The sequence below is a fragment of the Drosophila kikkawai genome, chromosome X, assembly GCF_030179895.1.
Source record: "Drosophila kikkawai strain 14028-0561.14 chromosome X, DkikHiC1v2, whole genome shotgun sequence".
NCBI classification, from domain to species: domain Eukaryota; kingdom Metazoa; phylum Arthropoda; class Insecta; order Diptera; family Drosophilidae; genus Drosophila; species Drosophila kikkawai.
In genome coordinates, this window is record NC_091733.1 from 8464170 (window position 1) to 8484143 (window position 19974).

General features: G+C 49.9%; 7 protein-coding genes across 11 annotated transcripts; 5 read left to right on the top strand and 2 right to left on the bottom strand.

The window, feature by feature from the left end:
• Positions 1-81: 81 nt before the first annotated feature.
• On the top strand, positions 82-3186 carry LOC108079221 (germ cell nuclear acidic protein). Of its 4 annotated transcripts, none has more exons than XM_017173502.3 (7): positions 82-244; positions 306-630; positions 687-842; positions 1021-1122; positions 1324-2175; positions 2229-2571; positions 2636-3186. In XM_017173502.3, exons 1-7 carry the CDS (start codon positions 164-166, stop codon positions 2979-2981), a joined length of 2205 nt encoding a protein of 734 aa, XP_017028991.1. In that variant the 5' UTR covers positions 82-163; the 3' UTR covers positions 2982-3186. The 4 variants fall into 4 exon arrangements, with proteins under 4 accessions (XP_017028991.1, XP_017028990.1, XP_017028992.1 ...); XM_017173501.3 differs by having other exon boundaries at positions 1321-2175; positions 2636-3185; XM_017173503.3 differs by lacking the exon at positions 1021-1122 and having other exon boundaries at positions 1321-2175.
• A 59-nt stretch (positions 3187-3245) lies between these two features.
• LOC108079220 (activating signal cointegrator 1 complex subunit 2) lies at positions 3246-5957 on the bottom strand. Its single transcript, XM_017173500.3, has 5 exons — positions 5652-5957; positions 5434-5594; positions 4757-5377; positions 4417-4695; positions 3246-4358 (listed from the first exon to the last, which is right to left on the bottom strand). The coding sequence occupies exons 1-5, from the start codon at positions 5775-5777 to the stop codon at positions 3299-3301; spliced, it is 2247 nt and encodes a 748-aa protein (XP_017028989.1). The 5' UTR covers positions 5778-5957; the 3' UTR covers positions 3246-3298.
• A 19-nt stretch (positions 5958-5976) lies between these two features.
• Positions 5977-9710, top strand: fs(1)Yb (female sterile (1) Yb). Of its 2 annotated transcripts, none has more exons than XM_017173562.3 (5): positions 5977-6101; positions 6171-6531; positions 6596-8617; positions 8685-8993; positions 9049-9710. In XM_017173562.3, exons 1-5 carry the CDS (start codon positions 6088-6090, stop codon positions 9367-9369), a joined length of 3027 nt encoding a protein of 1008 aa, XP_017029051.1. In that variant the 5' UTR covers positions 5977-6087; the 3' UTR covers positions 9370-9710. The 2 variants fall into 2 exon arrangements, with proteins under 2 accessions (XP_017029051.1, XP_017029052.1); XM_017173563.3 differs by having other exon boundaries at positions 9052-9710.
• Positions 9711-9838: 128 nt separating this feature from the next.
• Positions 9839-12153, top strand: fs(1)Ya (female sterile (1) Young arrest). Its single transcript, XM_017173564.2, has 2 exons — positions 9839-9985; positions 10046-12153. The coding sequence occupies exons 1-2, from the start codon at positions 9944-9946 to the stop codon at positions 12092-12094; spliced, it is 2091 nt and encodes a 696-aa protein (XP_017029053.1). The 5' UTR covers positions 9839-9943; the 3' UTR covers positions 12095-12153.
• LOC138929226 (uncharacterized) lies at positions 12151-13067 on the bottom strand. Its single transcript, XM_070288546.1, has 3 exons — positions 13056-13067; positions 12851-13013; positions 12151-12791 (listed from the first exon to the last, which is right to left on the bottom strand). The coding sequence occupies exons 1-3, from the start codon at positions 13065-13067 to the stop codon at positions 12298-12300; spliced, it is 669 nt and encodes a 222-aa protein (XP_070144647.1). The 3' UTR covers positions 12151-12297.
• A 1979-nt stretch (positions 13068-15046) lies between these two features.
• Positions 15047-16221, top strand: vilya. Its single transcript, XM_017173401.2, has 3 exons — positions 15047-15501; positions 15552-15724; positions 15799-16221. The coding sequence occupies exons 1-3, from the start codon at positions 15109-15111 to the stop codon at positions 15998-16000; spliced, it is 768 nt and encodes a 255-aa protein (XP_017028890.1). The 5' UTR covers positions 15047-15108; the 3' UTR covers positions 16001-16221.
• A 141-nt stretch (positions 16222-16362) lies between these two features.
• prtp (thioredoxin domain-containing protein pretaporter) lies at positions 16363-19299 on the top strand. Its single transcript, XM_017173398.3, has 3 exons — positions 16363-16647; positions 17651-18059; positions 18168-19299. The coding sequence occupies exons 1-3, from the start codon at positions 16457-16459 to the stop codon at positions 18831-18833; spliced, it is 1266 nt and encodes a 421-aa protein (XP_017028887.1). The 5' UTR covers positions 16363-16456; the 3' UTR covers positions 18834-19299.
• Positions 19300-19974: the final 675 nt, after the last annotated feature.

Here is a 19974-nt window from a genome sequence, read left to right on the forward strand (position 1 = left end):
TATTTTTAAAGTCGTCACATTTTTGGTTTTAATTTTTCCCGCTAAACTGTAAAGCTGACCAACACCGAAGTAGGCTAGTCGTTTTCCAACATTGGCCTCGTTTACTGTTGAATGATGCCCGCACTCGAAACATAAAAATTTTAAAATATAGAACAACCACAAAATGTCAACCAACAAAGGCCGGGACAGCAGTCTCACTGATGTTTTCGGAACCCTGCAGCTCAGCGACACTGAAAGCTTATCGGTAAGTCTTGCCATCCAATAATTGATCGACGCACGCCGACCTGAAACTGGTTCCACTTCAGGCACAGCAAGAAGATTCGTGCAAAATGCCCCAAAGCGATCCGAATGACAGCATTGGCGACTCGTTCGTTAATGTCGTGGACTCTGATGAGTCTTCCGTGGTCAGTTATATATATTCGGTTGACCTGGTATCCCCCGAATCCAGCCTCTGCGAGGACAACAACAGCAACGACAACATTCTGTACACCACGAACGACGACAGCAGTGACGGCTCCGATATTAATGTTGTGGACACTGATGAATCGTCCGTGGTCAGTTACATAGATCCAGCTGACCTGGGCATCACCATCGAGGAGACGAGCGAAAGCGAGGCGGCGGATGAGCACGGTGAGTTCGGTGGATAAACGTCTTGGTATCACATTCTGACTCTCTTGTTGTCATAGGTCCTGGTCTTTCTCCTCCCACACGTACAGCTACCAGTGGTGCCGACATGGACACCCCACAGTCATCCAAGTCGTCGAAGTCATCGAATTCGTCGAAGTCTTCCTTAAAGCGCTCCTCAAATTCCCTTAGCGACGACGACACGCAAGCCAAGAAATGTGAGTTGGGGGAAGGTTACTCCGGTTTCGGACATTTGGGCTTTGCTGATAAGAACTTGTCCTAATCCTTGTCGCAAGGGGTCTTGGGGTTACAACCTGAAAGGTTTTGTTTTAATAGCAAGCAACGCGCGGTTAATCCTTCAAAATTGAGAGTAATCTGTCCCCAAACCCTGAATAGGTAGTTTGGATGCCATCAGTGGCAGTGTTTTGGCGGCGTCAAGGTCTGGATTAAAGCGCACTTCTCCATTTTCCCTGGGCAAGGACATTCCGGCCAAGAAACGTGAGTTGGGCGGCCTTGAAACCCCATATATTCTGCTCTACTGACCTTCTGCTGGGCTCGCAATAATCCTTGATATGATAACAATAAGATAGACCTAACCCAAGCGGAGTGTTTTGTATAAATCTAATCCATGCTAACATCCTCCTAGCCCTACCGCTGCCATTTTATTGATAGAATCAACCTGTTTATACACTTTAGTAGCCATGAAAGAGATGGTCGCCTTCTCGTCTAGTCCCAAGATTGTCACCCGCAGCGGTCGTGCGGTGCGCATGTGTCTGGATAAGAAATTTGACTACTCATCCTCGCAGCCGGAGGATGACGAGACGGAGGACTCGTTGGACTCGTCAGCAACGGATAGCGACGATGAGTTCCAGTTGAATGGCAGCCACGAGGAGCTGAACTGGTCGAGTCGCAAGCGACGCCGCTCCAGTCATGGAAGCAACCGGACCAGCACTAGCTCTAGCAGCTCCTCGCAGCTGGAGGCTACACTGATCTACTTGGACCTAGAACCACCAGTGGCCACTATTATGGATGAGCCATTCGCCGATTTAGTCCTCGAAGACGATGCTGATCTTAAGACCAAAATGCACAAGTTCCTGGGTCTAATACCGCGTCGTCGCAAGCTGTACAATCCCGAGGATCAACTGTACCTGGAGCCGGATGAACCGCCCCACAAGGAGACGGCACCTTCCCGCAGTTTTCTGTTTATTACCTCTCCTGTCCAGCCACAGTCCCAGCCCCCGTCCCCGCATGTTCTGCATGTTCCGCCGTCGCCCAAAAAATTGCCCATAAGATCGCCCATGATATTGAACACATCTCAACTGCAGTCGCTGACCCTGGAGGAGCGGAAAACCAAGATGCTGGACGATACTATGCTCCTGGTTAATGCCGCCACCTTAGAGACCGAAACGCCGGACTACATCAAGGCGCCGATCGATCTGAGAGAGCTGCCCAGCGAGAAGTGGCGGGCCAACAACTGCCGCCGTCACAAGGCCTGCATTGCCTGCCTGGAGCAGCATCCGCTCTTGTACAGCTTTGTGGATTCGCTTAACCGTGAGATTAAACTAAACACGTATGCCTTCGTTATGCACCAATTTCCATTTCAGCCGCCACCTCGATCAAACTGTGCCATCCCCAGGCGCTGGCCTATCGCGGAAGCGACTTCGAGAGCTCCAAGCAGGCGCTGGCCAAGCTGCTATTCAACGTATTCAACCACGCCGTCTTCCACTGCGCCTTGCAGCCAAACATAGTTTGGAAGCGGAGCCTGGGCAAGCCCTGTCGCTGCGAAATGATCATTGACTCGTCCGGCCAGCGTACGACCCGCCTGCTCCTGTGGAACAACATCAATAGTCCGGGCAGGCTGATCAAGCCCCTTATCCACGAAATGTGTCATGCCGCTGCATATGTCTTTAACCGCGAGACGGGACATGGCGAGGCCTGTCGCCAGTGGTAAGATTTCATCAATTGAACGAAATAGCCAAGCTGCTATGATGAATTTTCTTCGTTTTTGCAGGGCCTACCAGGCCAATCAGCAGCTTTTCGAGCTGACTCAAATCGATGCCTGCGATGCGGCCTACAAATATGTATGCTCTATGTGCGGTCGTGGCTCCTACGGCCTCATGGACTTTGCCGGGAGCAAGGACATGCTGCGCTGCCACTACTGCCAGTTCGAGGTGGTGGTGGAGCCCTGGAGCGTTGACGACAAGTACGACGGTATCCGGCCGGACACAACTTTGACTGAGTTTAAAACTTTTATTTTCGAAAAATACCAGCAGCTGGCGGAGCAGGAGCACAGCTCCAAGATGCGGTGCCTGAACCAGCAGTATCTGGATATGCAGCTTCGGGCGGCCTGTGATTAACCCCAACTCGATTACTATTATTCCTTGTTCTTTTTTTGTGGGATTAACTATCTATATATTTTTGTACCTTTACCAAATATTAGCATAATGAAGCCGATGTTATATTTACAAGTCGCATGGCTTTAAGCATGTTACTCCTAAAACCACAGATCTGAGAGATTCAATCCAAGGACCGTGAACATTAAAAGTGAAAAAATAAAAATCAAAGATGAATCAAACCCTTTCCAAAATGAAGCACAGATTTAAAAGGCACTTGTGTACATGGATTCTACGTATAAATACATTTATTTTACTGAGCTTTGAGCTGGATCTGAGGGTTAACCCATCATACCCTTGCTACGCTTAAAGGCCGCTCCAGCCTTGCGATTGTGATTGGCACGCGAGGATTTGTGGGCCTCTTTTTGTCCACGATTGCGCTGAGTCTGCTGCGATTGTCCCTGGCCCTTGGGTGCGCCCACCACAGAGCTGCCAGTCTGTGCTCCTCCGCCTCCTCCGCCGCCGCCACTTCTATGACCGTACTTGGCCAGTTGTCGCTGCTGGTAACGAGCCCGTGTCACCTCCGGATTCTCACAGAAATCAGCTGCATTGCGTTTCGCTGGCTCCGCATCTGAGCCGCTGCCACTGCTCTCGTCATCATCGTCGTCCTCCTGGTCCTGTGCCTCATAGGCGGAATTGGAGGCGGCTGCCTGGAGCTTAGCCCGCAGCAGGCTCACCGGCGGTGCTTGTCCCTCGTTCAGAGCCTCGTAGCTATCGTCGTACTCGTCATCATATTCACCGTTCTCCAGTGGAGTCTCCTCCACCATGGCGTACTCCTGATAGCGCTGCTTTAGCTGCGCCAGATCCCGCTTGTCGTCCAGCAGCTGCTCCGCATTGCGCGGCGCCCCCGGCAACCCTTTGCCCTGCTTTATCACGCACTCGGGCTGGTCCCGCGTCAGGACATCATAGCGATCGCCGTCATGGACATTGAAGTGACGGATGCCGGTCTGGCGCTGCTGCTTATCCTGCGGATCGGGCGGTATATACTCCTTTTGTCGGTCCATTTGCGCCAGATCCGGCGGCAGATTGTCATCCAGAATGGCGGCAATGGCCTGTTCGCTATCGTCGTAGCGTGAAAGCAAACTACGGATGAAACCAATGCCCAAATCGGGCAGCACGTCCAGCACGGCGGCCACCTCCAAGTCGAGGTCCCGCGTGGCACCATTTGCGTTTGGCGAGGGCAAAGTGGAAATGGGCGAGGAGTTCTCCTCGTCGTCCTCCTCGTCGTCGTCCTGCTCCGAGTCCAGGTTGCTGGCCATGTCGTCGGCCATGATGCCACTGGGACAGCTGCTCAGGGCCTTCTGGTAGCCGGATATCACAAAGTCAATCTTGTAGTTTTTTCTGTAATATTATAATTTCTTTAAAATGATTTCTTAACCCGGAATTTACGATGACTTACATATTGGGACACCTTTGCAGCACCAGGTCCATGTCCTGTTCTAGGGGAAACTGCCGCTGGTAGTCCACCACAAAGGCCTGGGCGGAGAGGCACTCCTGCAGCAGTTCCACCAGCTGCTGGCCACGTCCCTCCGCCATTTGCACTGTGATCACGCGTCGGACGTCGAAAAGGAACTGCTGTCGGGTCTCGTTCAGCCAGCGCAGGGAACTGGCCAGGGGGTTGACCATATAAATGTTTTTGTACAGCATGGGCACCGTAAGGTCGTAGAAGTTGGCAATGCTGAAGGAGAGGCGATGCCAGGATGAGGAAATATTAAAAAAAAAAAACACTTGGAACATACCTTTGAACCAGCCGCAATTGTTCGATGACCTCCACCAGTTCCGGGCAGAGCAGCAGCAGCAGGCGCAGCGTGTAGGCACAGTCCATGGCAAAGAGCACGACATCATCGTAGGGCGTCTCCAGGTCAGCATCCAAGGGCGCACCGCCGCCAGCCCCCTCACAGCCCTCGTTCTCCACCTGGATCTGCATGCTAAGGAAGGCGCTTTCGTAGAAGAGCAGCGCTTCCTTAAGGTCCTTCCTGTACTCCGGCTGCAGGCGGAGCACATTCCCAACAATCTGGCGCAGCAGCTCCATATTCGAGGGCTCCGCATCGCCCACGGCGATGATCAAATCAAAGATCATGGGCACCGATATCAGGTAGTTGCTGTACAACAGGTTACTGTGCTGCTGCGGGCTGATCCACTCCGAGGTCGACTCCTTGGAGGTGGATAGACGCAGCACCAGACGCACCACAAAATCCAGAAGCTGGCCGTAAAGTTCAGTGGCCGATTGCAGGTCCTTTTCCCTCTCCGGGCTGTCCGCCTTGCCGGGCTCGGCCTGCATATAGTAGGGATTGGCGCGCTGCAAGAAGGTCACAACGGCAGCCATGGCCGACTCCTCGTAGACCATGTAAGACCAGAATCTAGAGGGAAGAATTAAATAATAATCAAAATCCCTGGGGCTTTACCCCATACTCACTCGTGCTGACTTAAGCCTAGTAGGAACTCCATGTCCTGGCAACAGTTGTTCGCCGCAAAGGTCCACTCCTCCAAGGCGGCTCCGGATTTCAGCCGGCCGTACGAGCCCATGAGGCAGATATAGCTGCCAAAGGGCTTCTCCCGGCGCACCCAGTGCTCGTCCTGCGTACAGTAAAGGTTAGTCTTTAGCTCCAGGTATCGCTACTTATAACCACCTACCAAGGCTGGCACATATTTCCGGACACCGTCCTGGCCAGAGAGCGAAAACTTTAGGTCGCCGAGTGGCAGGTTTTGTGGATTTCCGCTGTTGTTGTTGTTGTTATTGCTGGTGTCGTTGTCCAGCATTGCGTCGCCTCTTAACAACCAAACAACAACAATTAACTATGCTGGTTTTGGCCAATATTAGCAGATACTCTTTTTGGAAACGTGCGAAATACGTTGAATTTCATGCGAATTGTTAAAAGATATGAAATAGTGATGGAAGTAGTGTAAAATATCGAACATCGATGATGTTTTTCTTGGCCGTTTGTGTTATCGATAAGTTCCGACACCCGCTATCGATAGACCGAATCATTTAAAAATTTGAAACTTTAAGACTGCCATTTTTCTTATTGTTCTTTCCAATTCTTCTTTGGTTGTCCTCGGTGGTATCTAGATGCGGCGCAACGGGTGAGATTCCCCTTCTTTTTTTATTTATTTATTAAAGGCATTGCCTTTCATTTTGTTTATTTTTCGTAGTGCCCCTCCGGGAAGGGACAGAGACTCTTGTGACTTCTCGCCTAAAAGTGATGATTCGGCAAAAAAGTGTGTGCAATTCTCATTGGGTAAAGAGACCACCGAGGTACCCAGCTTTAAGTCCGAGTCCCATGGTGTTCCCATCACCTTTGCCAGTCCCAGGTCCCGTGAGGCTCTCCTCGACTTCATGGCGGCCACAATTCAGGCCAAAGATCTGCGCACGTGCAGCATTTTAGTGATCTGTCAGCAGAATGAGGAGGCCAGGCAAGTGAAATCGGAGATGGGCAATCGCGACATAAACACAATGCTGCTGGAAGCAGACCAACAGGCGACCCGTCAAATGGTGCTATTGTGGTCGCAGGGCGTAAGTAGTTGGCTATAAATTAAATGTTTGAGTGCTTTTATTGGAAAACCTTGTTTATTTTCAGTACATCCAGCAAGTTTTTGTTGCCTGCGACGACTGTTTGGAGATGTTCGAGGGGCTGCCCGTTGACTTTGTCATACACACTGCCCTGCCGCCAGTGGAGAAGTTCAAGGAGCGCCTGGACAGGCTGACTAAATCGGAAAACAAGGCCGAAATGCTGGCCCTTATCACGGGTGCCTTCAAAGAGGAAACTGGGATCCTTAAAAAAGAAAATGGTAAGGCACAGAATTCAGTGGTTAAATCCTTAAAGAACCTGGAGAATAAGGAGAAGGCTTCGGAATTAGTATGTAGTACTCGTGCTCTTACCCGAGGAAAGGGTTCAGTGAAGGATAAACCGGAGTCCTTAAAGGAATCCCTGCCAGAAGAAGCCGACTTGGAGGGATGGCAAACTCCACCAGAAGATCAAAAGGTAGATTACAACCATGTAGGTGGCAGTCAATGCCATATGGAGGCCTTGGTACAGGCAAGGAGCCGACTTGGCAAGGCCTCTTCTTCGTCCAGATCATCAACTATAGATTCAGCGAGGTCCACCATGGCATCAGGGAGGGTAGGCTTCGCCCGCTCCCAATTTGGCGTCCTGGCCTGGAGTCGGGATCTGATCGTTCCCTGCTATGACATGTCCGGCGTGGTGGACTTAAATACCACCATTCAGGCCACCATGAAGACAATGTTGGATGGTTTGGGAAATGGCCACCAGGCTCGGGGAGCCCAGAGATACGCCTGGCCACATGTGTCGTGTGGCAAATCCCTGGTGGCCGTAGGACCTGAGAATATTGGCAAAACCTGGTGCTACCTGCCCAGCCTGTGCCAGCGAACCCATGAGCAGATGCTCCTGTGCACCGAGGAGCACTATGGGCCCATCAGCATCGTGGTGTGCTTCAACCAGCGGAACGGCAACCAGATCCTGCAGTGGATCATAAAGCTCTTGAACCCGCTGGACCCTGGGGGGAGTCAGATTCCCCATGACCAGGTCGTCTACCTGTGGGAGAAGGGCAATGTCCAAGAGGTGGCCGACAGACTGAGCCATTCCGTGGGCATCCTTGTGACCACACCGGATATGCTGGTCCTGCTCAAGGAATGGCACACCAAAGAGGCACCTATTTTCGACCTCGACTCGGTGAAGTGTCTGGCCCTGGACAACCTATCAGGCATGATGCGCCGTCAGCCGGATACCACAGCGAAAATGGTCGATTGGATCATCCAGCTCTTAAACTTTGGCCCTGATGGGAGCCAACTGTTTGTCACCACGCGCCTCTGGCCAGGGACACTGATGCAAAAGAGCCTGCTGCCGCTTGTGCCCGATGTGCTCATTGTCTTTAAGGATCCCCTGGAGGCCACAGTCTATGGCGGAGCAGGCCTAGAAGTAAACCTGATTAGACCGGGGGAGGAGAGCCGTTCCCTGGTGCAGCTGCTCCGAGACAGGACACTGAGCAAGGAACGGATCGTGGTGATGTGCCACACCAAGGAGGAAGTGCTGGATCTCAGACACAAGCTGACGCGGGCAGGCTTCCGATCGGAGGGCATATACGACGATGGTGGCCTAACGACGGCCACCCAGTGGCGACTCCAGAGCCTGCCCCTCGTTCTCTTGGTCACGGATGATATGGTGGATAAGGTGAAGTGCGGCCCCATTGATCAGCTCATCCACTATACCTCCCCCACTAGCTGGACGAGATTTAAATTTCGGTTTTCCCTGTTGTATAAGAATTACGTGTCATCGTGTCCTTGCAAATCCGTGGTACTGCTCCAGCAGTCCGACTTCGATCGTCTCTGGGAGCTGGCCGACTTCATTGTGTGGCACCAGCTACCCCGTCCCGATCACTGGCTGCGTGTTCTGTCCGAGTGTCGTCGGTTAAAGGATAAGCCAAGCTCCCAGCTGGCGAAGCTATCCCTGTGCGACCAAATGTCGTCCTATGGTGATTGCTTCCGGCGGTACTGTCACTATCGCCACATCATGTGGAGGGAGGAGCTGCAGCCGCCGGCTAACTACCCCGGCGAGGGGGATTTTCGCTTCCAAGTGCTGAATGTGAGTGCATCTAAAATCAAATCTTCGAACCATCGGTTTTAATGGGTTTTTAACTCACTTTTCCCAGTGCTACAGCCCCGTCCAGCTGGCAGTGCGTCTGAACGAACTGTACCCCACCCAGTTCTATTTCTTTAGTCAACCGATGAGCCAACTGGGCCAAGAGGTGCATGTGCACTACGAGGTGGAGGAGAACCGGCGCCAGCACCAAAAACCAAAGGCTGGGGAGATTGTTATCGTGAGGAATCTCAAGCGGTATGAGAGGGTGGTCGTCATCCAGGCGGAGGATACGAAGGTGACAGTGCGTCTGTTGGACAACGGAATTGACCGACTAGCGTACAAACCGAGCGAGATTTTCGTGTGCGAGAAGCGTCACCAGGTGGGGTTTCCAAAGAAATAGAAATTAAAGAATCTAAGAAGACATTTTTCATCAGAAGGAACCCGGCCAGGCGATGGAAGTGCGTCTAATCGGCATCGAACCGGACACCTTGGAGCGGACCTGGTCTACGGATATGCGTGATGCGGTGCGCTCTGACTTCTTCAACCAACTGCAGGGCAAGCGGATGCGCATCTTTTCAGCCCGCGTAAAGTGCGTCCTTTCGCGAACCATCTTCGTGGACACCGTGGTCGATGACAAGGGGCAGGACCTGCGCAGCTTTCTTCTGCATCGATTCCATGTCCACGAGGAGGCCATGTCGATGGAAAAGCTAAGGGGAGTGGTGAATGCATCTCAGCCCAGGCCAAAGGATTTTTAATCATATTTTATTTGAACTTTTATTGGGTTTTTTTTAATGATTTGATTTTTATTATGTCTTTTTTTAAATAATTTGATTTGTTTTAGTTATTTTTTTCAACTAAAAGAAATCTTTTCTTGAGTCCTGGAATCCTGTTTTGGGGACTTTTTTACTTGCTTACATTTAGCACAAAAATGTGTTTTTTAATTTTTGTAATATTATTTTGGATTGAGATCTATTTTTAATTATTTTGCTTGCTTAAAGTTTATTACTTTCTCTTTGTCTTGTGACCCTCAGAGAGATTTGTAATGACAATAAGCCTTTTTTTGCGATTATTTAAATACATTTTGAAAGAAATTCCAATTAATTAATAAACGATTTATTTTTATACATAGCCTTAAGAGGGGATATACACTGCAAACGGCCAAAATGAGGTTATTTTTAGTGATTTCATTTCATCTCCTTCCGTGATCGATATCTATCCCCACTTGTGAGTCACCATACCTAACGAAGAAGCCGTTGCTTTTGGCGCAGGTGTATAGGTGAGCTCGGTTTTTTTCTATTTCCTATGTAAAATTCGCAATTTCCGAACTTAATGTCTATTCTCAATGGCCTAACCATGCGACAGCCCGACGAGGTAAGCCTCCTAAATAGCCTGAATAAATAACAATAATAAATTAATTAATTAATCAACCAGGGCAAGTGCCACATTTGCAAGCGGATTTTTTGTTGCGGCAAATGCCGCCAGAAGCATCAGTTCAACGCCCACGCCATTGCTGTGCGAGAGCCATTACCACTAGGTGTTACCTCCAGCGCCGGCAGAATCACGGAGCACCGCATGCAAATGGAATCGGGCGTGACCACCATCTATGTGTTCTGTCCAATTTGCGAGCAGCGGCCGCTGCTGCTCCAAGAGGCCATGCACGGCGAGCTGCTGGCCCACATTGAGAGCTGCCACCTGCCGCTGCGGTGCCGCAAGTGCAAGCGCAACTACACGCACATCGAGGATCTGCGGGAGTTCAGCAAGTGTGTGGACCGGCAGCAGGACTGCTCGGGAGCCAGCACCATCAACGATCTAACCTGCGACACCGAGGCCTCCAAGGTGACGGTGAAGAAGGCTCCGAATGGTAAATGCGCCATCAATAGCACCACCATCTCCACGCAAACGTCGCCGGGCGTGACGCCCATTTCGGTGATCAATATGCACTGGAAGGCCAAGAACCGCATTACCCATGAGGAGTTCATCAGCGACAGCGTCTCCTCGATCCGGAATCTCTCCTCCTTCTCCTCCTGCGGCAACAGCTCCATTCGCCGCTCCATTGGCCAGTTGGTTGTGAATCCGCCGGAAACAGTGGTGAAGGGAAAGGTCATTAGATCAACTTCAACGCCCCTGCAAGTGGAATCGGTGTTTGCCAAGCCCAAGGAGCCGATTGCCTTCAACGCCTCCAATGGGGGCCATGTGTCCAGCATTTACCAGGAGGAATCCAGTCCCGCCGCCGAGAACAATCTCGTCCAGCAGCCGATGCAGCAGCAGCGCGCCTGGAAAATTAGCGGACGCAACAAAATGAGCGCTGCCACGCCCCTGCGCCAGGTGATGTCCAAGAGCATACAGAAGGCCTTTGTGGAGCATGGCGGGATGCTATCTCAGCCTGGGCATGGAGAAATTCAGCGACGGGTGCGACTTGACCTCAGTGACCACAACAATCACTCCACAGAGGGCGGCCCGGCTGCTGGAGGATCCTCCGCCCTGGACTTACGACTCTCGCCGGCCATGCGGCGTACCCAAAGCGAGTCCAGTGCTCACGGAGCCAGCTCCAGCTCGCAAGCCGGCGATCCCTACAAGCGGCAGTTAATCCTCTCCGCCCAGAAGCTTACCACCGAATCGATCATTATAACCAGGACAAACTCCAATTCGCGCGAGACCTCCTCCACGGTCTACAACTCCTGCGAGAGCGTCGAGATCATCCGCTCCACATCGGAGTCCGCGGAGCTGCATGTGCCGCCCATTACACCTTTCCGGGTGCCCGGAACAGGGATTAACAAGAAGCAGATCAAGTTCGAGACTCCGCCAAAAAGCAGGCAGCTTCTGAAAGCCATGGAGCATGGAGAAGGTGACGGAGACGGCGAAGACTGCGAGGAGAGCAGAGAGCACTTTTATACGCCGAATCCGGGCACACCCGACCCTCAGGAACGGCGACGTCAGGCGACTGTTGCACGCCAGCTAAGCGGCGAGTTTTCGCCCAGCAAGGAGAAGGCCCATGAGGCACAGCCGCCGCCGCCGCCGCCCCGCCCCAGGCCACGTCCTCCGCTGCGAGACTGCCAACAGTCAAAGACCTTTAGCGGTGTCCAGGACGTGGGCGAGCAAGAGGACGACGATGATGAGGTGTTCTTGCCAACTAACGCGTCCACGCGCAATGACAAAAAACAGGGTCAAGGTCAGGGTCTGTGGTCGCTGGTGAGCTCCGTAATGCGGCTGCCGGCCAGCCTGCGCGGCGATAAGGAGAACTCCGGCCCGAGCTCGGGCTCGGGTTCTCTCATCCGACGCTGTGCCTCCATAGCCGGCTCCTTGGTGCGCCCTGCTAGCCGGGATGCAGGCGAAAAGGATGACGTCCATCCTCTCAAGCGAAAGCGCACGCAGACGCTGGACAACCAGTACAACAGCGATCTGTCGCCCTCCAGTGGCTCCACATCCAAGCGGTACCGCATCCGACCCAGAGATCCCATCGAGCGCATGCGCCAACACTAACACTTATTTTTAAGTCGAACTATATAATACACAAAAATATGATCAGTTAAAAAAACTAATTTGTGCCCAGTTTTTTTCCGTGCACGTGGAGTACCCGAGAGACAAAAAAACCAGGTAGAAATCTTCCAAGTATCCTTAGCGAAATCATTTCTGTTTGGCTGGTGTTTTCCCCGATGTTTGTCAGCATCGTAATCGTGTCGTCGTCATACGCATTTCGCCCACAGAGAGCAGCCGATTAGAGCCGGTGCCACCTTCATCATGTCCCGCGGCATTTGCATGTACAGCTCCAGTTCCTGACGATTCAGGGCCCGGATACCCTGTGGCGAGTCGTTGGCTATGCGGGCAATCTTCAGAAAGCGCTTCATGTCACCGAAGAAGTCCTTGATGCCGTCAAAGAACACCCGGTACAGCTGCATGGCCTTGGGGAAGTTCTTGTCATAGTTTTTGACGTAGTTAAAGTAGCGGGTGAAAATGTAGTCCTGCATGTTGTCCCGCATCTGTTCCCGCTTCGATTTGATCGTGTCCGGCTCCTTTCGCTGCTCATCCTGCGTCTTCGTGACCAGCGGCGCCGGCGGGGAAGAGCTGTCGCTGCTACTGTGGCTGATATGCTCGGTCTTTGGCTTCTCGATGGGCGTGCTGGCATCCCAGCCCGTCTCATAAATTTCATTTCGCTTGAAATGCTCTCCGCAGGTTATCGCTGTAGAGTGGTAATTGAATTTTAATGCCGATTGCTAATTAGGACGGCGGAACGCTTACCTGGCAGACGCGGCTGTGGTGGTGAGGGTGCACAGGTGTAACAGCCGCCGACGATCTTGCGGCCAGAAAATCGCCGGACCCGGAGCAAATTGGGCCACGCGCAAGGCCAACGCCATTCCGGCCACCAACTCTGAGCGACGCCGATGCAGGAGCTCGCCCACAACTTTAATTAAAGGATTAAAAAATTTCACATGCAATACGGGACCAGTGCGCCCATTTGCGAAACTGTTTTTTATAGCCGAGATTTGAATAAAGGATATTTTCTAAGTATGTAAGATCGATCAATTGATTAAGCAGATAATTAAGCCAATAAAGCCAATAAACGGCAGAAAAGGCATTAGCTGGCTTGAATCCGGCGGCAGAGTGGCAGCGCTGCCGGATTTCAGATCCAGTTTTAACGGCCCAGGCTCATGTGTTCTGGAAAGGCAATTTATTAGAGGATGCTGCTGATAAACTGGAGATACTCACTCTCCTGGGCCTCAGCGACTATCAGCCCGATGAGGCGAATGACGAAGGTCGGCTCAGAGGACCCGGCTTCCCGACACGCCTTTGCAATTGCCCCCTTCCAGCCGCGGCCGAGGTTCTCCAGCTTCACGGTGTTGGCCTCCAAGAAGTCGCGAGTGCCGTGTGCCCTCATCCTCGCGGTAGAAGTTCCTTGCGGCTTGAGGGGCCCGCTCCAGGTACCGCTCGACTTCTGGGCTGGGGTTCGTTTTTAAATCTTGTAAAAACCCTTTTAGGACTGTTTCTGTCACCGAAAATTTTCGGGAGACGGTGACTACTAAATGGTCGTAGTCCGGAATCATCGGGAGCGTCAGGATCTTCTTACACTGGGTGTTAAGGATACACTGATCGCTCACCACCGCCATTATGTTGTCGTACACCTCGAGGCACTTTCCGGCGTGAAGAAGGTTCCTCAGGTCGAGGGCCACCTCAGTCGCGCCCAGCCTCCTTCGTTTGTGTGACAGCCGCACCGAGAGCACCCGGCTCAGGACGCCGTCCACGCTCGTCCCTATTATCGTTAGGACTTTGAACTTATACTCTCCGACCGTAACATGCAGGTCGTCTAATATAATATAGAACGGCGTCCTTTTGAACTTGTCTAGGTTGCTGTACAGCGTCAGGTATTCCCTGTCCAGCTGCTCGGCCTTGTCTGGCATTTTCAGTTTGTTCAACACGTAATTTTGGTCCATGAGACTGTGGAAAACGGTGGTTTTCCGTATTTTGGATTCCCAATCAGATTGCTAAAGAAAAAAATTAAAATTAATTAATTAATTAATTAGTAGTTTGAGCCGGCTCGAGGTCAACGACCCTGAGTCGGCTTAAAAACTCCTAACGCCTCTCATTACGGATTTCACTTGTCACTCGAAAAGTAACTGTAAAAAGTTAACTGCAAGAAGAGTCCCGGGAAAAATATGCAAAAATGTCCGCATTCGACCAATTAACGATTGAACCCGGAAAATTGCAGTGCTCCAATTTCCGGGGCAACTTGACGGAGCTGGCCGCGTTGGCTGCCATTTACAGCGGCGAAAAGAGGAAAGCCCCGACGCCAGAGGAAGGCCAGGAGCCGAAAAAGACGCTGGGCAGGGCGAAGTTGCAGGAGGAAAAGAAGGTGCACCACGGCAACTCGCAGGAGCAGAACAACCATTTTCCGCGGAACCATAGTGACGACGAAAACTCACCTTTTCGACGAGATCGGCAAACAACTTGGTTAACGAGTCCGCAAGCTAAAGAAGGCAGGGTTTTCCAAAGATCCTTTTATATCGCTGTGGTATATACATATATAGCCCGATATCTGCAGATTGGCAAAACCTCACGTCTTCACTCTTCTGACACTCTTCTTCAAGGCAGTTTTCCCCTATATCGCGATTTCGACCCATATCGGTATAATTCGCGATCAGCCATAGATAGCTGATTTTTCGAAAATGCGCGCTGAAAAAACCGCCGCTCGGCGAGGCTGCCACCTTGCCGCCAGAAACGGCTTTAAAACTGTTTAACTGCTTCGTGTCCCGCCAGAAACTGCTTTGCTTTGCTTGCTGCTGTTGCTTTTGTTGCTGTGGAGTTGCCACCCCGCGGAAAAAGCTACAGCTAGAGTGCCAAACTTCTCAATTGGAAGTTCTTAATTCTCTTAATTCCCTTAACCTAAGCTCGTTACCTATTCCCGGTTCGCTCTTTCAAATCCCTGCCCTTTACCGATCTATCGATAGTCCTGGAAGAGGCGGACATCTTTTTGCGTTTTGTTAAAATTTGTAGTCCTAATAATGGCAACGAAGCTGCCTGCAATCAATATTAAGCCAGGAGCTTCCGCTCCCAGCATGACCACGTCCGATCCGGAGGCACCAAATCTATGGATCCATTGCAATAGCTGCTGCGAACAGTACGTCCAGAAGAAGTCCAAGTTCTTCCTCCTCGCCTGCCACCACGTAGCGTGCGATAAGTGCGTCAAGGTCTGTGCGGGCCGCACGCCCACCGATGCACCGGTATTTGAGTGTCCCGTCTGCCGCAACAAAGTGCGCGGTCGCCAGGTGAACAACACGATGCCCAGCAACTTCAAGCAGTTCTTCCACCCGGAGCCGTTCAGCCTAAACATCGAGTTCATCACCACGTTCCAGATGGCCAACCATCGCCACTTTGACAGAGTCAAGGAGAAGAAGGTGGGGAACATGTTATAATCAGGATGATCATGATAGTAATTTGGTTGTAGGGAGCAAAGGCACACAAGCTGCAGAAGGACGTCGATCTGGCCAAGTCCATTTGCCAGAAGGGCTACTGTAACCTGGAGATCATGCGCGTGGAACGCCAGAAGCTTTCACAACGGATACGCCAAATAAAGATACAGGTGGCCAAGCAAAAGGAAGAAAACGAGAAGGAGAAGCGGTTCGTAGATCCTTTTTAGGTTAAAAGCTCTTCGGGTTGAAAGCTTAAATCATTTTATTGTTTATCCACCTCAGCTTGGCGGCGGAGATATGTTATGGCATTCAAACACAGCCCAAATCTGGCTCGGGACATGGACAGGAACGGCTGCGAGCGAAAACAGTCTCTCCCATAAATAAGCATTGTCGTAATACGAGCATCACATCCTCGAGTTCCTCGCAAAAGCACAAGCAGGTGACCAGCTTCCGACACCAGTCTAATAATTCCTTCAATTTGTAGATTTATTACCATTGCACAAGTGCACTTAAACTTAATTTCTATATATACTATAAAATAAGAACGTATATACAGTATGCGTACGTAAATATCTCTATAATAATAGAGGTATAAAATTTAAGTCTAACATAACATCTAAGTTATTCCGTTATATTCAAATTCTAACGTTCCAATCGGTTATTAAAAACAAAACAAAAATTTGTACAACTATGATATAAATAAGATGAAGTTTAAGAAATGTACAGTATTTTTAAATTTATTTAGTCCTTTGTTGAGTTATTAATTATTTTAGTATTATTATTATTATTTTTTTTTTGTTGTAAATTTGCCTTAAGCACCGGACGGTATTATTGTTCGAAAGTTCCACGGTCACACTGAGGCTAAATAAAACTTATTTGGTGTCAGAATTTGGTCATTTGAAAGTCTCTGCGTTAAAGTAGCTCCTTTGTTATTCGCAACATGTTGGCCAAGTCAATTCTGTCGATCGCGGCTTGTGCCCTGCTGATGTCCGCCGCTGCCCACGCGGCCCAGGACGAGGACCCCTCTGCCGGCAAGCAGGCTGAGAAACAGTTCGCCGTGGAGCTGGACCCCGACACCTTTGATGTCGCTATTGCCGGCGGCAATGTCTTCGTCAAGTTTTTTGCACCCTGGTGAGTAGTAGTAGTAGTTCGATTTGTGCTTCCCCAGTCCATGTCCAAGTCCAATTTCGGTCAACTTCTGCCGGCGAATCGCAGCGGTCCACATCGTTGATTTGATGTGACCAAGCCACGCACACATAATCACCGTTTGTGTTCCGGTCTGCAATTTCGCTGATGAACCGTCAGTTTTGCAAAGTAGTCAGTAAATGGGTTTAAAGTTTGGCCCTTGTGTCTCATATGTGTATATTTTCCTATATATTTATTTATAAATAATGATCTTCAAATGGATCTAAAGTATTTCGTAAACGAGCCAACCTAATCCCTCATCAAATTCAGCGAATTTGAAAGCGGGAACATCTTTTTATGTATGTTAATGTAGGCACATACTCGCATATTAGGGCAGGTGAATGGATGTTGGTGTTGGTGCAGCTGGCTGTATGTGTCTCCTGAAGATCTGGCATGACCCTCGGCCCGATTTGGTCAGGCAAGCGAAGATCCGCGCAACCGAAGAGATTCGTCATGGCCCAGACGCAATCGAGTGGCACGTTCACTGATAAGACGATCACAGGGGCTTTAGTTTCCAGAAATCCCCCCTGCTAGCCCCCGTCCCTTGATTGACACACTAAGCGCTCTGGTCAGTGCTCTCCCTTAGCCTTATCACAGCCATCGGAGCTGTGTCTATGGGCTAATTTGATTGGTTCCAATTATGTTGCTAGGAAGTGGTCTTTGCAAGGCGATTAGACGCATCAAGAGGGGGAGTAGGAGGGAACTTGAACTGCGACTCGCTCGATGATAAACTCTTTGTTCGGCACAAAGCACACACAGGACGGAGCACAAAGCCTTATCAGGGCTCATTGTTTTGTCCCCGTTTGTGTGCAGCCACCAAAATTGATTATCGATTAAGCGATTTTTGCAGTTTTAAAATAAATTTAAAAATATTTAAAAAGTATATTAATATTTATAGAGTTTCGTTTATAAAAATATTAAAATTACACCTTTTTTGATTTATAATCAGGTGCGGTCACTGCAAGCGCCTGCAGCCCCTGTGGGAGCAGCTGGCGGAGATCATGAACGTGGACGAACCAAAGGTGATTATCGCCAAGGTAGACTGCACCAAACACCAGACCCTGTGCGGCGCCCACCAGGTTACCGGCTATCCCACACTGCGTCTCTTCAAGCTGGGCGAGGAGGAGTCTGTGAAATTCAAGGGAACCCGCGACTTGCCCGCCATCACCGACTTCCTTAACCAGGAGCTGAGCACACTGGCCGAGGCGGATTTGAGCGTGGCAACCAAGCGTGAGGAGGTGGGCGAGAATGCCAATCTTGGCAAGGTGGTGGATCTCAACGAGGAGACCTTTGCCAAGCATGTGTCCAGCGGCAATCACTTCGTCAAGTTCTTTGCTCCCTGGTGCAGTCATTGTCAGGTAATTAACCTTGGAAGGAAAGATTCTTTGAGCCAAAACCATCTTTAATTGGTTGATAATTTTTTGGCTTCCATTAAACCCATTTTACCCTACCCATTATGTTCACAGCGCTTGGCTCCCACCTGGGAAACTCTGGCCAAGGAGCTGGTGCCGGAGCCCGCCGTTACCATCTCGAAGATCGACTGCACCCAGTTCCGTTCCATTTGCCAGGACTTTGAGGTGAAGGGCTATCCCACGCTGCTCTGGATCGAGGATGGCAAGAAGATTGAGAAGTACTCTGGCTCCCGAGACCTGGACACGCTGAAGACCTATGTAGAGAAGATGGTGGGTGTGCCCCTGAAGAAGAGCGACGAGGACAAGACCGCTGGCGATGAAGCTGCCAAGAAGGAGGATGCTGATGCCGAGGAGGAGGTAGCCAAGAAGCTTACAGCCCAGCAGCTGACCGGCGAGGCGGAATTCGACGAGTCCATCGCCGATGGCGTGGCCTTCATCAAGTTCTATGCTCCATGGTGCGGACACTGCCAGAAGCTGCAGCCCACCTGGGAGCAGCTGGCCACGGAGACGCACCAGGCCCACCAGAGTGGCGTGAAGATCGCCAAGGTGGACTGCACGGCGCCGGAGAACAAGCAGATTTGCATTGACCAGCAGGTGGAGGGCTATCCCACGCTGTTCCTTTACAAGAATGGCCAGCGGCAGAGCGAGTACGAGGGCAGTCGCCGGCTCCCGGAGCTGCAGGCCTACCTCAAGAAGTTCCTTGGCCACGACGAGCTCTAAGAAGGATCAGAAGCAGGAGCAGTCGAATGAACAAAATCGCCCGCCAAACTAAACTAATCGTAAACATAATGTTTCTCTCCGCATTCAGTCAAACCAGCAGCAAGAAGCCTCTGTGAGGAGCCCGCATTTACACAGTATCCCACATCCGACATCGAAAAGACAACAAAGCATGCAACTAGCGGGAATAGAAGTCATCCAATTTGTTGTGATCTTAGTTCCCAATCCCCCCGCTCTGTGTTCAAGCCCACGTCCTTTTATCGGCTCTCTGGAGCTGAGGCTTGGTTCGTTTCCCATTTTCATGTTTTATGTTTTAGAATTTATTTCAATGGGACGCAAGAAGGCCATTTAGCAAGCTTTTATTTCTATTTTTAATATATTTTCTTTTTTTTTTGTCAGCAGGCTACCTTTAAGTCTTTCTTAGGAGAAATTGTCAAACACAAAACAAATAAAAATTAATTGAAAAAGGCGAGCCTGTGTTGGTGATTTGTGGAACAAAGTGCAAAAAAGGGTAATTAAACAGTACATTGTATTTAAACACTGGTTTGTATTTTTATTATATTTATTTATTTATTTATTTTTTTTTTTGCTAAACATGCGTACATCTGGCAAGCAGACAAAACTCTGAGGCAACAAAGGCTTTTGTTGGTTCAACCCACTTGTGGTGGAATTACCCCTTAAATTGTTAACAAAATGTATTGTTTTGTATTATTTATCAAGCTCTTGAGAATTTTTTATTTATTTTTTTTTTAAGTCGCACCTGTTCAACTAATGCCAAATAATTTGCTTTAATCAATAATAATTTATACCAATTTCACAAATTAGGTTAATATTTTGTATTTATTTATATAAACCTAACAGTTGGTATACAAAATAATTGCTAACGTATGTTTTAAGAGCATTAGCTGCTATGTAGGTTAATATATTATAAATTCTTTTACTAAGGCATACTAATTTTATCCTTTTTTTTATATATTTCCAAATTTAAAGAAAAAGCGACTAACTTCATGTTTAAATTTAAACCTTAACGTAACCATTATTTAACAGCACCGTGGCCATATGCATTACGTTAACATAACCATGTTAACTCTATGTAAAATATTTAACAGAAAGTTTAAAATATTTTGTGTTTGGTTTTTAACCG